This window comes from Solanum verrucosum, unplaced genomic scaffold (assembly GCF_900185275.1).
Source record: "Solanum verrucosum unplaced genomic scaffold, falcon-dt-bn FXZP01000295.1, whole genome shotgun sequence".
NCBI classification, from domain to species: Eukaryota; Viridiplantae; Streptophyta; class Magnoliopsida; order Solanales; family Solanaceae; genus Solanum; species Solanum verrucosum.
Genome location: NW_026019924.1, coordinates 1,640,293 through 1,655,582, shown reverse-complemented (window position 1 = coordinate 1,655,582; position 15,290 = coordinate 1,640,293). Strand labels below are relative to the sequence as shown.

At 33.0% G+C, this 15,290-nt stretch overlaps 1 protein-coding gene across 1 annotated transcript; it reads left to right on the top strand.

The window, feature by feature from the left end:
- Positions 1 to 13,952: 13,952 nt before the first annotated feature.
- On the top strand, positions 13,953 to 14,489 carry LOC125827346 (uncharacterized). The gene has a single exon (XM_049506651.1). The coding sequence runs from the start codon at positions 13,953 to 13,955 to the stop codon at positions 14,487 to 14,489; it is 537 nt and encodes a 178-aa protein (XP_049362608.1).
- The last annotated feature ends 801 nt before the right edge of the window (positions 14,490 to 15,290 follow it).

The following is a 15,290-nucleotide window of genomic DNA, read 5'->3' as shown; positions in this document are numbered from 1 at the left end:
CATTTTTTACTCTATTAAAAACAATGGAGAACATATTTGCCTAGCATCAATGTCTGATGACCCCGGGATCTGGTACAAGACACTTTGTCACGCGAACATGCGACTAATTGAGAAACTAGCTAAAAATGAACTGGTCGTTGGATTACCAATGCTGGATTACTCTAAAGATCACATATGTGACATATGTCAAAAGGGAAAACAAACTAGAAACTTGTTTTTTGGTAAGGATATTGTCTCCACAAATAAACCTCTACACCTCTTACACATGGATTTATTTGGACCTACCAGAACTGCTAGTATTAGTGAAGAAAGGTACGCATTTGTAATAGTTGATGATTACTCTCGTTTTACTTCGGTTATGCTTTTATCTCACAAGGATGATACGAATTTTGAGTTTTTTTGTGAAAAAGTTCAAAGAGTTAAAGGTTACTATATTACATCCATCAGAAGTGATCATGGAGGAAAATTTGAAAATAATTTGTTCGAAATGTTCTGCAATGAGAAAGGGTACACTCACAACTTCTCCTTACCTCGATCACCTCAACAACATGGAGTTGTGGAACGAAAGAACAGGACACTGCAGGATAGGGCTAGAACAATGATAGTCGAGCATTCTCTTCCTCACAACTTTTGGGCAAAAGTTGTAAGTACATCTTGTCATGTGCTAAATCGATGTTTAATCAGACCCATTCTTAAAAAAACACCTTATAAACTATGGAATGGTAAACGACCCAACATCAGTTACTTCCATCTATTTGAGTGCAAGTGTTTTGTTCACAACAATGGCAAAGACAATATTGGTAAGTTTGATGCACGAAGCGATGAAGGTAATTTCTTGGTTACTCAAACTCTAGTAGATCTTATCGAGTTTTTAATAAGCGTACTCCACATATTGAAGAATCTATTCATGTTGTTTTTTATGATTCTAATAAATCTGTTGAGACAAGAATAAATACTGATGAATAAGATAGTGAACTCTTGATATCAACTCAAAGGGAGCCTAGCAGTGCTGAACAGTCGACTACAGAAGAACCCTCCATAGGTCCTATAGTCGAATTTGTTCCAAATGAATGGAGAAGTGAACCAGATTATCCAAGTAAATTTATTATTGGAAATCCAAGCAAAGGTATGAAAACTCAAGCATCAAGAAGAAATGATACACAGGTTGCACTCATCTCTCAGTTAAAGCCAAAGAAGCTAAAAGAAGCTCTCCTAGATGAACATTGGATCAAGCCTATGAAAGAAGAACTGGAACAATTTGAAAGAAATCACGTATGGACCTTAGTCCCTAAACCTGATGACAAATCTATCATTGGAACCAAATGGGTGTACAGAATAAATTAAATGAGTCTGGAGAAGTGATAACGTTCAAATATACTTCTTGAAAAGAAATATAAACGATCGTATGCAATATATTTATCCAACTATGAGTCGGGGTCGATCCCACAGAGAATATGGAAGAATATTGTCAATAGTAAATATTTAACTCGATAGTCGTTATAAAATGGGGGATTTAAATTGAAATAAAATAAAATAAAAACAATAAAAAGATAGCTTTGAACTAAGTATTTATTTATATTCAGATTATTCAAAGTAACTAGGAATGTGTTCCCCATAAGCTCATAACACAGTAATTCTAATAATAGTAATCATTTTCTAGTGTATTACATGCAAAGTGATAAGTTAGGTATCTCTAAATCCTTGGTCCGGCATCTAGAGAATTTCACCCCGCACCTTGGTCCGGCTACGTGTGTATACTTTACTAACCCTTACCTTTACCTCATATTAGACATCATAATCGATGTTTGGCTTAGTTATTACTTCGCACCAATCAACACTAGCCTATTAGATAGTATCACACTAAATCTATGTTGATAATTCTTTTCTTGTTAATTACCTCATTGGTCCGGCAAGTAGTAACAAGGCGAGTTCTAACGTTGGCCACCGTTAAAAAGACTTCTAAACGAAAGAATTATCAATGCATGCAAAATACTAGTCACGAATTGCTTATTTACTATTCATACTTTGTTAATCACTCATGGTTCCCACAACCCTAGTTATGAAAGTTAGCTACTCATTATCTCAAAAACACAATCAAAATTTATTAAAATAAATATGTTTGTGTTAATCATAAAAAGTTAAGAACAATAGCTAAACTATCTTTTATTAATCACGAATACAAATAAATAATAAAGGAGAAGAAAGAATAAACCACAATTCTCCGGTCTCCACGGCGGCTCTTCCAAAGTTCCTAAGCTAGAAGAAAATTTATATTGTGTCTTGTATCTTGGTTCTTGGCTTCCCAAGAATAACTTTTCATGCCCTATTTATAGATATAGAAACCCTAAATAAAATAATTGAGTCCATCTTAAATTAGGAAATCAAAACCAAAAGGAATCAAATTCCTTTTTATTTTCGGTGAAGCTGTCCGCCTTAGACTTCCGCCGCCTTCAATAGTTGGAGTCTTGGAGATGCCTTCAATGACTGCCACGTGGCAGCATATTCTTTTTTCAATTTGAACGCTCCAACTTTATATTTTATATAATATTATATTAAATTTAATTCATTAAGCTGTCTGCTTGATTTCCTTCTTCAACCTTCTATCTTTAATTCGTTTTAGCTCCAAACTTCTTCAATTTTACGTCAATTTACTCCTACAAATAAAATACACTATTTAGCACAATTTGTAAAATTAATGCTCAAAAAGGACAAATATAAATAATAAATATGAGGCAAATAGTGATTTAAAAATATGTATTTTTAGCCTGACATCAACACCCTACACTTAAACTTTTGTTCGTCCTCGAACAAGCATTTAAAACTCATCCCAAAAAATATCGTACTAGCAATGTCATCACTTTGGTTAATACAAACAATTAGGCCATATACCAATTTCAAAACATCAAGTAGATTTCTCAATCATTATGCAAGTTATCTAAATAAACAACAAACGTCTAACCTTCTAACCTCAAAGAAGGACTTTGAACTCATCAAATTTAAGTTTGCTCTCCTACTCTCATCAAAGAAAGTTAATAACATTATCTATCTATCATGAAACAAGTGCCCTCACAAGAAGAAATAGTCCACACACTTGAATCAACAGATTGAATATAAATTAAGGACTTGGCATCAAAGAACACTCTCACACTCACAAAGAAAATTCACATGTATGCACAAAGAACCATATGTTTGCCCATTATATACATCTCCACTAATTAAGCATGCTTGAATAGAATCAAATAGGACTTTAATGGATTGTACTGTAGGCTAGGGGATGGGTAGGAAAACTATATAATAGTGACTTATACTTCCTTAAGCACTTTGCAATTTTAGACTGCATAACCCATTATTTTCTTCTCTTTATTTTCAGCCCTCTCTTCAACAATTATTTCACAAGTAATTCTCATCCTCTCAAAAATGTTTTAATCCTTTTTGTGTTTTTTTTTTTTAAAGTTTCCCTTCATAATAGCCACCCTCAACTTACGTATTTTACATGCGTTAAGGTGCACAATATCCTTGGAAGGACCAGGGCCATCATCAAAGTAACTTTTTTTTTTTTTTTATGTCACCTTTTTTTTTCTTTTTTTTTTTCAAAGAGGGCTTATAAGCACTTTGTAGCTATCATTGATTACTCAATCATCCCTTTTTCTCATAATTGATAATTAGAATAAGTCTATGCTATAATGCTCAAGGAAGCAAGATGCAAAAACTAGGGATTCAACAAAATAGTTAAGGGCAAAATATGGCTACCAATAAAAGGCTACAGGCACAAAAGGGCTAACTAGTGATAAAATATCTGAAAAGGCAAAACTTTACTAGACAAATCAAAGAAAGCCTATTATCATCTCCTAAACAAAGCAACACTTTTTATTTCGTTTCAATGACATGCAAGGCAAGTTCTAGACTAAAATGCAAAACATGGAAAAAAACAAAGTCTCACCACACATTGCACAAGTATCAATCAAGATGGATCAATTCCACTTCTAAGAGAGACAGGATCATAACAAACTACAAAATAAAATAAGCTATATACAAAGTCACAACCATGAGTTTAGATGTCAAAGAGTCTGCATTTTTTTTTAATCAAGCATTCACAAGAAAGTACTATTCAAAAATTAGGCCCAAATAGTAAGTATCACATAACTCAAAAGGGTCTTTTCTTTTCTCTCCAAAAAAAATAAAAAAATAAAAATTTAAAAATAAAATTTATTCCTAAAAAAAATAAAAAATAAAAAATAAAAACACTCGGTTCAAAGGGACTATCCTCAGGAAAAGAACCGAAAACAAAAGCCAAGGAACCCATCCTAAAAAAGAAAAGACTCAATAAAACGGTAAAAACTAGGAATTCATTCCTCCACCCCACACTTAAAAAAATGTTATGTCCCCAAAGCATTAGATAAAATTTAAAACAAGGGTTAGGAAAACTCCCTGAGGCCTTTAGGCCTAGCTAGTAGCATGTTCTCTTAATTTTCATCAAGGGTCGTCACCCCACACTTAAGCTCAAACATGCTCCCTTTTTTTTTTTGGTTTTTTTTTTTTTTTTCACCATTTTTTTTTTTTGGATACTCAAACTTCCCCTAATCTGCAAAGAAAAACAAGAAAAAAGTGATAATAATAAAATAAAAATAAAATAAAATAAGAAGTTACACTAATAATTGGGTTGCCTCCCAATAAGCGCTTAATTTAACGTCGCGGCACGACACCATCAATTTTACTATTTTTCCTTCCACTTTGAAGATATGAATTGCACCCCTAATTTTACATCAATTTTTCTATTACGCTCAAGGGGTGGTGGTACAAAAATAAAGGTCTCAAGCAATAGATATCGCATTATGCACTTCTTGGATCCTAAGTGAGGAATGTAATTCTCCGATATTGGAACGATAAATTCAAGAATATAGACACAATTTTCCTCCTCCATACATTCTTCTATAGGTTCAGATGGCTCGATTAATTTCTCATCATCTAAACATAATGTAGAAAAATTATTGGAATGAGGTCCAATGCGCCCTACCTTATGAATTGCATTATTTTTTACATCCTCATACTTACACATACTAGAGTTTTTAAAAATAATATTATCTACTTCATTACATAACTCTAGTGCACTCTTCTCAACAGTGACAACATCAATAACAGTATAATCAAGCAATTGCCCCTCCACTCTTAGCTCTTCAAGTTGACTTATAAGTATTTTTTCTTCCTCACACATATTATTACTAAATTGTTGGGTTTCATATGATTTAATCTTTGCACTCAACTCAATATCTAAATAATAGAGATCAAATTCAAATTTATATTCAGAATTGCGCTTACATATTGATTTATAGCAAAGTATTAACAAATCTTCCATGTCCCCATACAACTCATCTAGTTGATCAAAAAAAACTAACTTATACGAACCCATAAAATTAGAAGGGCAAGAATTGCAAGAACACTTTTCACTACATATTTTTTCAGATGACATCTCAAGAAGAGTAAAAGAAATATGATAATAATAATTAAAAAAATAAAATAAATAATTTTAAACTAATCCTAAGAAACAAAAAAGGACTACAAGTCAAAATAAATACTAAAGACAATTTCTAAGCCATATTCCCCGGCAGCGGCGCCATTTTTGATAACGTTCAAATATACTTCTTGAAAAGAAATATAAACGATCGTATGCAATATATTTACCCAGCTATGAGTCGGGGTCGATCCCACAGAGAATATGGAAGAATATTGTCAATAGTAAATATTTAACTCGATAGTCGTTATAAAAATGGGGGATTTAAATTGAAATAAAATAAAATAAAAACAATAAAAAAATAGCTTTGAACTAAGTATTTATTTATATTCAGATTATTAAAAGTAACTAGGAATGTATTCCCCATAAGCTCATAACGCAGTAATTCTAATAATAGTAATCCTTTTCTAGTGTATTACATGCAAAGTGATAAGTTAGGTATCTCTAAATCCTTGGTCCGGCATCTAGAGAATTTCACCCCACACCTTGGTCCGGCTACGTGTGTATACTTTACTAACCCTTACCTTTACCTCATATTAGACATCATAATCGATGTTTGGCTTAGTTATTACTTCGCACCAATCAACACTAGCCTATTAGATAGTATCACACTAAATCTATGTTGATAATTCTTTTCTTGTTAATTACCTCCTTGGTCCGGCAAGTAGTAACAAGGCGAGTTCTAACGTTGGCCACCGTTAAAAAGACTTCTAAACGAAAGAATTATCAATGCATGCAAAATACTAGTCACGAATTGCTTATTTACTATTCATACTTTGTTAATCGCTCATGGTTCCCACAACCCTAGTTATGAAAGTTAGCTACTCATTATCTCAAAAACACAATCAAAATTTATTAAAATAAATATGTTTGTGTTAATCATAAAAAGTTAAGAACAATAGCTAAACTATCTTTTATTAATCACGAATACAAATAAATAATAAAGGAGAAGAAAGAATAAACCACAATTCTCCGGTCTCCACGACAGCTCTTCCAAAGTTCCTAAGCTAGAAGAAAATTTATATTGTGTCTTGTATCTTGGTTCTTGGCTTCCCAAGAATAACTTTTCATGCCTTATTTATAGATATAGAAACCCTAAATAAAATAATTGAGTCCATCTTAAATTAGGAAATCAAAACCAAAAGGAATCAAATTCCTTTTTATTTTCGGTGAAGCTGTCCGCCTTAGACTTCCGCCGCCTTCAATAGTTGGAGTCTTGGAGATGCCTTCAATGACTGCCACGTGGCAGCATATTCTTTTTTCAATTTGAACGCTCCAACTTTATATTTTATATAATATTATATTAAATTTAATTCATTAAGCTGCCTGCTTGATTTCCTTCTTCAACCTTCTATCTTTAATTCGTTTTAGCTCCAAACTTCTTCAATTTTACGTCAATTTACTCCTACAAATAAAATACACTATTTAGCACAATTTATAAAATTAATGCTCAAAAAGGACAAATATAAATAATAAATATGAGGCAAATAGTGATTTAAAAATATGTATTTTTAGCCTCACATCAAGAAGTAATTCGAAACAAAGCCCGATTGGTGGGTCAAGGTTACTCACAACAGGAAGTAGTCGACTATGATGAAACTTTTACCCCTGTTGCAAGGTTAGAATACATCCGTTTACTTCTAGCCTTTGCTGCTTATAAAGGTTTTAAACTATTTCAAATAGACGTGAAAAGTGCTTTTTAAAATGGGTTTATTGAAGAAGAAGTTTTCGTAAAACAACAAACAACCCCATGGTTTTGAAAATCCAATTTTTCTTTATCATGTTTTCAAACTTTCAAAAGCTCTATATGGTCTTAAACAGGCACCTCGTGCTTGGTATGATCGTCTCAACAACTTTCTTATAAATCATGGATTTACCCATGGTAAAATTGGTACTACTCTTTTTATTAAAATGTCTTCCTCTGAGAATCTTATTATTTAAATTTATGTTGATGAGATTATCTTTGGAAGCGCTAACATTTCTTTGTGTGAAGAATTTTCTACCCTTATGTAAAGTGAATTCGAAATGAGTATAATAGGCGAAATAACTTTTTTTCTTGGACTCCAAATCTATCAATCTGAGAAATGTACATTTCCAAGTACTGCAAAGAGCTCATACAAAAGTTTGGCATGGAAAATTCAAAGGCTTTAGGCACTCCCATGAGTTCCACGTGTTCTCTTGACAAAGATGATGAGCTAAAAATGTTGATGAAACTAAATATAGAGGTATGATTGGATCTTTACTTTATCTCACTGCCAGTCAACCAGACATTATCTTTAGCGTGTGCAAGTGTGCTCGATTCCAATCTGCCCCTAAAGAATCTCATTTAACGGCGGTAAAGTGTATTATTCATTACTTAGTCGGAACAACTTCTATTGGTTTATGGTATCCAAAAGAGAAAAATTTCTCTCTTGATGGATTTTCTGATGTTGACTATGCAGGTGATAAGGACGACAAGAAAAACACAAGTGGTACAGGTCAAATTTTGGGGAAATCTTTAATTTCCTGGAACAACATAAAACAAAGCTTTGTTTCTCTCTCGACTACAGAGGCTGAATATATTGCCATAGGTCAATGTTGTGCTCAAATTCTTTGGATGGTTCATCAATTAAGTGATTATGATTTATCTTTAAAGCAGTCAAAATTATGTGTGATAACTCTAGCGCTATTTGCTTATCAAAAAATTATATGCATCATTCTCGAGCTAAGTGTATTGACATAAAACATCATTTTATTTGAGATTATGTTTTAAACGGAGATATTGAAATTTCTTTCATTAGCACTGATTTTCAAATTGCTTATATTTTTACAAAACCCCTTTTGGAAGAAAGATTTTGTTCTCTTCAAAAATCTTTAAATATCATTGAGAATCATGTAAATTGTTAAAATCATTGCATGCATTAATTGTTTGCTCTTTTCCATATTTTTTAGCGTTGCTTCGTATATTGTGTTTCCTTTCATTCTTCTATTTCCTTCTGTATCCTCCTCTTTATTTTTGCCATCTGTCTGTTCGTACTCTAAACCTTCTCTTTGTTTCTCGCCGTCTAGTCTTGTCATATATTTTCCACTTCCCCTCTCCTTCGTTATTTATCTCTCCTTTGTGTTCTTTCTCTTTCTCTCATTCTTCTTCTTTGTTTCTCTATCTAAGATGGCAAAGACTCATGCAGTTACTCGCAAAAGCTCTCACAAGAACAAAAGAAAGGTCTCCGTCTCCATATTCATCGACTCTAACTCTGATGATCTTTTCCCTGCCTCCGTCGCTTCATCCTTCAGTAAGCTTCCTTCTGATTCCCCTGATTGTGAATCCTCTAAAAAGAAATTCAAATTCAATTTCGACAGTCCTCTTTATACAAAGATGGACTTTTGGATCTCGTCTCATGAATCTCATTTTCATTCTCTAAAAGATAAAACCCTTGTGCATGGTAGGGTTGTTGATCTTGATCTTTTTTCCTCCTTAGATTGACATATTAAAAACTTGTTTGAGTTTCAGGGTTGGGCAAAGATTTTCTCTGTGCCCATGGTTGTGTATGAACCTCTTATCCGTCTGTTCTATGCTAATCTTCGCTCCCCTAAGGATGGTGAAATTGAGTCATTAGTTCTGGGTAAGCGATTTTTTCTTGATTGTAAAAAGTTTGATACTATGTTTTGTATTTCGTGCTCTGGAATTATGGCCCCCCAAAAGAACCGTTACAGTGATGTTTCTATTGAACAAGCTAAGCGTGAAATCGTTCTTGACCCCTGTCTGCCTATCCCCTCCCATCTAGGGCCTAAAGACCTCTCCTTCGAGACTCGTGTCATTGCCCATATTGTAGCTACCACCCTTCTTCCTAGGGTTGGTTCTCATTCTACGCTTTCTCAGCGTGACACTCTGTTTGCTTATTGTTTGGTGTCTGGTGTTAAAGTGCATTTATCGTCCTTTATTCTCTCCGCCATGACTGACGTCATATCTGATCCTTCCAATCTTCCTTTTGGCATGATTATCACTCGTATATTTGAGTCACACTTCATGTGTCTTGGAGAGTTCTCCCCTGTTCCTATTAAACTGAGGTATAACTCACGTGATTTTCTTAGCATGGGTTTTACTCGCTCTAACTCTTCTTGGGTTCTCAACACTGATGCGGATGATTTGGATGATGCTCCTGTGAAATCTAAATCATTCTCCTCCACTTCTGTGTCAACTACCAAGCCCAATGCTGCTCTTAACAGCCTTGCTGAGATGCATACCAAGCTATACGCTATGGCCATTACTATTGCTCAAGTTTCTGATCTCATGACCAAGTTGACTGCAATGAGTGAGCAAGTGGACTCTCTGAAGGATCTCCTGTTGTCTGCCCATTTTAAGATAGACAGTGTGAAAGATGTCACCAAGGAAACAGGTGCTGATGTTGCCCGTATTCATCTCAGGTTGGATCAAATCGTGAAGGAAGCCATCAAAATTACTACCAAAGTTCAAGGTGGTTCCAAGTCCATCTCCACCTCTCTTTCCTCCAGATTTGAAGAAATGTCGACTGGTATAGTCAGCACTCTGACCTATTTCTTGTGTCCCCGTTGATTATTGTGTGGTGTTTTTCTACTGCTTTTGTGTTGAGCATACGCCTCATCGTAGGACTATCTGTTGTTTAGTTCTTTTGTTGAAACTCTATATTCTTTCCTTTTTGCTGATGCTAAAGGGGGATAATTAATTATCTTTATCTATATGCTATCAGTTTCTTGTGTTGACTGCTTTTAATAACTGTGATTCTCTATTCTGTTTCTTATCTCTTTTATTATCTCCTTTAGGATCGCTGGATATATGAATTTTTATTTGCATAGCAAAGAAAAACTCCTGCATATCTTCAAGGGGAGCATGATAAGAACTCAGCTCCACTAGCCAACTACCTCTTACTCTTTCAGGGGGAGCAAATCAACTCTCAGCAATACAAGTCAACTATAACAGGGAAGTATCTTTACTATATGTTGTCATCATCAAAAAGGGGGAGATTGTTAGAGTAAAGTTTTAATGATAAACAACATATTTCCTTGCAGGGCAAACGTATCACCAAAAAGGGAAAGAATCATTCCTGAATCCCCACAAATCAAGTAAGATTACTTGTCAAAGGATCCTGATTGAGACATAATCAATCAAGGATTTAGATAGAGATCCTCAGAATGTAAAAATCACAAAAAGCACAAATCAAGGAAGGTGAATATCTCGACAACTAGCAATGAAGAACACAACGGCTATATTCAAAGCAACATTCAAGGAAGTAGAACAAGAATCACTTACACTCAATAAAGGAAGAGAAATGTTTGAAAGCCAAACTGAAGAACACAACGGCTACAACCTACAATCAATTAAGGAAGATAAAACGGCTATAATCAAATAGGCAATCAAGGAAGCCGAACAAGAATCAAGACTGGAAATCAGTCTTGAGCTTTATTCTTGGAAAATTAGGATCTCTTGCCTTATTTTCCAAGGATCAAATCTCTTGGGTTGCTATCTCTTCACAGAAAAGATTCAAGACTTCAAACACTATAAATGGAGGCTCGATTGGCAGAAGAAAGTGTACAACAAGCCTGAATCGTCTCACATTCCCTTCTCTACTTTTATCAAGCATTGTATTACCTAGTTCTACTATGTAAACAAAAAAGAGAGGAGAGAAAAATATTGTTGGTAAGGCTTTGTATCAAAACTAGAGTGAAACAAACACCGAGTGTAAACAGTCTACATTCATCCCTGTACTCACACCAAAAGTTCAACAACTTGAAGAGAACACCCTTGCAACCCAAGGGGACTGGACGTAAGATCCACATTGGATCCCAACCAGTATAAAAACATCTTGTGTCAAGTTTACTTTCCTGTTTTTGATTAACTCTTATTTGCTATCAGTAGTCGACTAAAGGGCACTTTAAGTCAGCTACTCTTAAGGAAAAATCGAAAAATAGCAATTCACCCCCCCTGTTGTACTTTCAAGTACTCCTTCTAATTCATACTAGTTAGTAAACTATTGGAAAATATAAAGTTGTTAAGGACCTTATTAAATAAAGAATATATATATATATATATATATATATAAACAAAAGCTCAACAATTTTCTTCTAACTTAAACAATTTACGTACAAAAAGTTCTAATAATTGTAGAGGGAATAGTAATTAGCATGAGATAAGTTTTTTTAAAAAAACATTTGAGAGGAGAAGTTTGAGAAGTTTAAAGGTGTGAAACATGGGAATGACAAAAGAATTGTCATAGGATTCTGTTTGATAAAGCAAATAAAAATGAAGAAATTAAGTGTAAAAAAATAAAAGAGAGGGCCTTAAGATGCATGCCAAATGGTACTAGTGGTCGGGAAAAGAGGAATCTTTTCCTCCTAAACGAACACTTGTTCCCTACTATACTATACTATCTCAATCATAATTTAAACAACTCCATGCCAGCCTATCACCACTCACTACACCACACATCCTATACTATACAACTTACAATTCTATTACTTTCTTTTTATTTATCCAATTTTAATTTTAAAATTTTTTATTTTTGATAAATCAAGAATTTTTTTTATTTTTTAAATCTATTACATCCTTAATTTATTTAAAGAATTATTATTTTTGACAAAAAGATAAAACCTCTTAAATGAGTAAATTGATTATGAAGTTCTATTAATTAATAGAGGTAAAATAATAAATTCACTAAGTCAATTACTTTATTTTTAATAGGTGTATCAAATAAAAAATGGGCAAGTAAATAGAGACAAAGGAGCATATAAAAAGAGTTTTAACTATTATTCATTTTCTCTAAATAATTTTACACATTTTGCCAAACGTCACGTATAAATATCATTTAAATAACTTAATATTATAAAATATCAATTATTTTACGCTAAGCAATATGGTAATACTTGAAATCTTATAAATACTGGTTTCTTCTTATATTAGTTGATCATCTTACTAAAAATAGTTTGTCCATTTATTAAATTTATAAAACATTACTTATTACTCTTGTAATCACTTTTTTCTTTTAAAGTGTTCACATTAGTTTGTAAATTTTCAAAAAAAAAATTATAAATTGAATTGATAAAATTATTTTTTATTTATAATTACTTCATTATAAATTGAATTGATAAAGTTATTTTTTATTTATAATTACTTCGTATGGATATAAAAGAAACGTGATTAATAATTAATATAAATGGGATGAAGTAAAGAGAAAACCAAAAGGAAGAAGACAATACTAATACTTACTACTAATAAAATGAAGGGGCCACGTCCAACGGCAATCTCAAGAACACACTCATAAATAAATACTAATTGCAACACTCGTCATTTCATCAGATCGCAGAAATGCAGCATTCAACATCATCGTACTTGTCCACCGTGATAATACATTTTTATTTATTTTAATGTATTAGGACAGAAATAATTATTTATATAATCTTCATATTAACTATTCATGATTTCCCAACTCCATTATAATTACTCCCTCTGTCCCAATTTATGTGACTCACTTTCCTTTTTAATCAGTCCCAAAAAGAATGACATATTTCTATATAAAATAACAATTTAACTATAAAATATCTATTTTACCCTTAATGAAATGATTTACAGCCTCACAAATTTCTATCATTCATTTTGAACCACAAGTTTTAAAAGTCTTCATTTCTTTTTTAAACTCCGTGTCGAGTCAAAGTACCTCATATAAAATGGGACGGAGGGAGTAAACACTACTCCATCTGAACCAATTTACTTGTAACATACCATTTTCAAAATTATGTGTTTTGATTAATATATCTTTATTTATTATCTTAAATAATTTTAAATGTTAATTTTTATCCAATAAATAGTTTTTCTTTAGTTTCTTTTCAATAAATAAAAAGAAAGTATATCTAAGCAATCCCAATTTAGAATGTGTATGTGTGATAGACACTTTTAATTTTTTTATGTGAATTAGTCAATACCCCTGTCTCTTTTTTACTTATACAATTTTGATATTTTATTTGTCCTTTTTTACTTGTTATTTTTTGATAAATTGAGAATATACAAAAAAATTTAATCTATTATACCCTCAATTTATTTAGAGAGTTACTCATGAGTTTGAAAAATGTAGAACCTCATTATTGAGTAAATTAATTTTAGAATTCTATCAATTAATAGGGTTAAATATTAAACTCACAATATTGATTACTATTTTTTAAATAGGTGTATTAAGTCAGATGTAAATAAAGACAGAAGGAATATTTTTATTTATTTATTACTAATATAAAAAAGAGAAAAACATATTTAATTATACGTTGATTTTCTCTACTTTTAATTAGGATGACAAAAAAGTAAGTAATAAAGATAAAATGTATAATTCTTTTATTATTTTTTTAAAGAAAGTGAAAAATTGATTGGGAAAACCAAATCAATCTTCACTTCCATTACAAGTGAAAACAAGGAGCAGCAGGATAGGTCGGAAGAAGTTTCACAATGATTGAGAAGGCGATCTTTTGGAACATTAGGTCTGTAAAATCTCAGAAGGCATTTGAGAGACTAAGAGATCTAAATAGAAAGCATAAGTGCAATTTTATAGCTCTTATGAAACCATTTCAAGGACCACAAGAACTAGAACAATACAAAAAGAAGCTGGGAATGGAAAATCTGTACTGTAAATGTGCATCTAAGATATGGGTATTCTGGGAAGATGATTGGAAAGGTGAAGTATTTAGGGAGAGTGGGCAACACCTTACAGTGAAAATTAGCAAAAGTAATGTGGAAATCCTGAATACAGTTGTATATGCAATATGTGATGCTCTTCAGAGACTAGAACTTTTGGAAGAACTAGAACAATTTGCTGAGGATAATACTCTCCCGTGGCTTGTGGGTGGAGACTTTAATGTGATACTAAATGAAGAGGAGAAGCAAGGGGGATTGGAGTTCACACAATTTGAAGCCATGGATTTTAGTCAATGCATAAAGAATTGTGCTTTGATAGAATTGAAATACTCACGCAGCAAGTTTACATAGTGGAATGGTAGAATTGAAAGAGAATGCATTTTTAAGAGATTAGATAGAGTGTTTGGCAACCTAGAGTTCACAACTTGTTCCCAACTAGTGAAGTTCAACATCTAGTAAGACAAGGATCAGATCACGCCCCACTTCACATGGAATGCAGTATTGAGAAAGAGCCAACAGTGAAGCCTTTTAGGTTTCTCAATTTTTGGGTAAAACATCCCAAGTTCATGAAACTTATTGAGGAAAAATGGAGGATTGATTTTGTGGGGAACCCTTTTACTTAGTTTCGGACTAAAATAAAGAAACTAAAAAGGGTGCTAGCAAGTTGGAGCAGGGAAACATTTGGGGATATTTTACACTAGATTGCGACACTGGAAGACATAGATACAACTAGAGATAAGTCCAACACCGGAAAATAGGGAGGAGCTGAAGTTGGCAGAAACAGAGTTGAAAAAATTCCTCTACGTGGAAGAGGAATTCTGGAAACAGAAGGCCGGCATGAGATGGTTTCAAGATGGGACAGAAATACGAGATTTTTCCACAATTACATAAAGGGGAGAAGGAAAAAAATTACGCCTAACTGAGATTCAAACAGCAGAAGGCCGATACCATCAACACAAGCGAGAATATTGGAGTTGAGGCTGTGGCCTTCTTGAGAAAACAATTCAAAGAAGATCAAACATCGGGGGATAAAGGGATGCTCAATGTAATCCCAAAATTGATTACAAAGGAGCAGGACGAGGAGATAACAAGACTACCTGGAATGGAAGAAGTTAAAAACGTGGTGTTTGAATTAAATGGAGCTAGTACGAG